At 45.8% G+C, this 1,654-nt stretch overlaps 1 protein-coding gene across 1 annotated transcript; it reads left to right on the top strand.

The window, feature by feature from the left end:
- Nucleotides 1–677: 677 nt before the first annotated feature.
- PPTG_12967 (hypothetical protein) lies at nucleotides 678–1,382 on the top strand (the record flags this gene model as incomplete). Its single annotated transcript, XM_008908662.1, has 2 exons — nucleotides 678–722; nucleotides 849–1,382. The coding sequence occupies 2 exons, from the start codon at nucleotides 678–680 to the stop codon at nucleotides 1,380–1,382; spliced, it is 579 nt and encodes a 192-aa protein (XP_008906910.1).
- Nucleotides 1,383–1,654: the final 272 nt, after the last annotated feature.

Below are 1,654 nucleotides of genomic sequence, written 5' to 3'. Positions count from 1 at the left end.
CTGCATAAACACCTTCATAATCGCCACAACCGCATAATCCTTGATGAAGTGGGTCGGTAGCTGTTGCTGTACGAAGCGGTAGGGCTTGCTCTCGATCCCGCGACAGATGTCCACGTTAGACTGCATTGATGATTTTGTGGCGATATGTCTGCATCACTACATCTACGCTTCATTATTAATTCCCAGCGATAGGATTTGACGATGATTGCGTACGCTGCAGTACTTTATCATCCCATCACCTCTGCTCTTTAATACTGTATGCAGAGCTGTATGTGCTAAGGTGCCTCACATTCCACGATTAGACGGGGCATTCGCATTTCTCTTGCATTTCCTCGTTTGGATTCAAGCTGTTCTTGTTTCGCCTCAGCGGCTGAAGATCTGTTTTTTGAGTCTTTGTTTCAGCACGATGCCAATTGTTTGGTCCCATTCACGGGGCAAGATATCTACTACTTGTTCTATGCACTGCAGATATCTTCGGAGAGAACACCCCGTAAACGTATATATTAAACCGGGAAATAAATCCAGTGCACTGCTTACCGTTGCCACATCCCGATCAAAGTGATAACAATGTCGCTCTTCGCGACCTCATACGAGGACACATGCACTGGCGGTAGAACCTGTTCATACATCAGTTTACAATTTCTTTTGGCCTGACGGCTTGTCTCCTCAGTTCCATCATGAAGTTCTACCTTGTTGCCCTATTGGTGTTTGCCATGGTGTTTGTCAGTTTTGACACTGCCTCCGCTACGAGAGAAGGGAAATTGAAGCCAGCTGACGTCCCTTTCCGCATGTTCAAGAACACCCCAACCAAGAGGCTTCTCAGAACTTACAAAACCGGCGAGTAATAGAGGGGGATTTCGGCGAATATCCCCGGTCTTGAGAAGATCTCAAAAGCATTTACGTCAAGCAAGACCAAGGAGCTTCAGGGATTACTCAAGGCCGACGATTCGCTTGGAAATGCCTTCAAAACACTCAAGCTCAGCAAAATGCCGATTGGTAAGGATGGCTTTATCGAGACGGAAATGGTGGTTAAGTTTTTATCCAGCCGCAACTTTAAGGTTTGGTCTCAACATGCCGCCAAGCTGAACAAGGAGGACTCGTACGGCGCCATGATTACAGCACTCACGAATGTCTTCGGCGATAAAAATGTGGCGATAATGGTCCTACTGGGGAAGCATTCGAGGAGCTCAAGCGGTGTCTCCAAGAAGTTGGAGACAGCGCTGTTCAACAAGTGGTACACCGTCGACAAATACAGAACAGCCGATGATATGTTTGCGAAGGTGTTGAAGGCGAATCGAGACACGATTCATGGGTACGCTCGGGAGAAGTTCATTTGGGGAGATTATTCGAAGTACATCACGAATAGAGTCATGAACTATTAGGAGAACCGCATTAGAACTTAAGACGTCGTGGCTCCGCTTGCGGTTTTCGATACGTTCTGTCTTCAACACTAGAGCGTAGTGTCCTTGTAGGGTTAATACCATACGTTTAATGGTCAATGCTTCGAAAGAGGACACCATCACTCTTGATATCTGGTTTTATTGTTAATTACAAAAGTTACTGTAATAGATCGCTTCTTGCAGGGTTTATTAGCCAGGAATGTTCGTTAAATGGGCAGCAATAAAACATTTTCCCAGGTTTTCTTGACATATTG

This window comes from Phytophthora parasitica (genome assembly GCF_000247585.1).
Source record: "Phytophthora parasitica INRA-310 unplaced genomic scaffold supercont2.31, whole genome shotgun sequence".
NCBI classification, from domain to species: domain Eukaryota; phylum Oomycota; class Peronosporomycetes; order Peronosporales; family Peronosporaceae; genus Phytophthora; species Phytophthora nicotianae.
The sequence above is the reverse complement of the archived record's forward strand: the minus strand, read 5'-3'. Positions and strand labels throughout refer to the sequence as shown.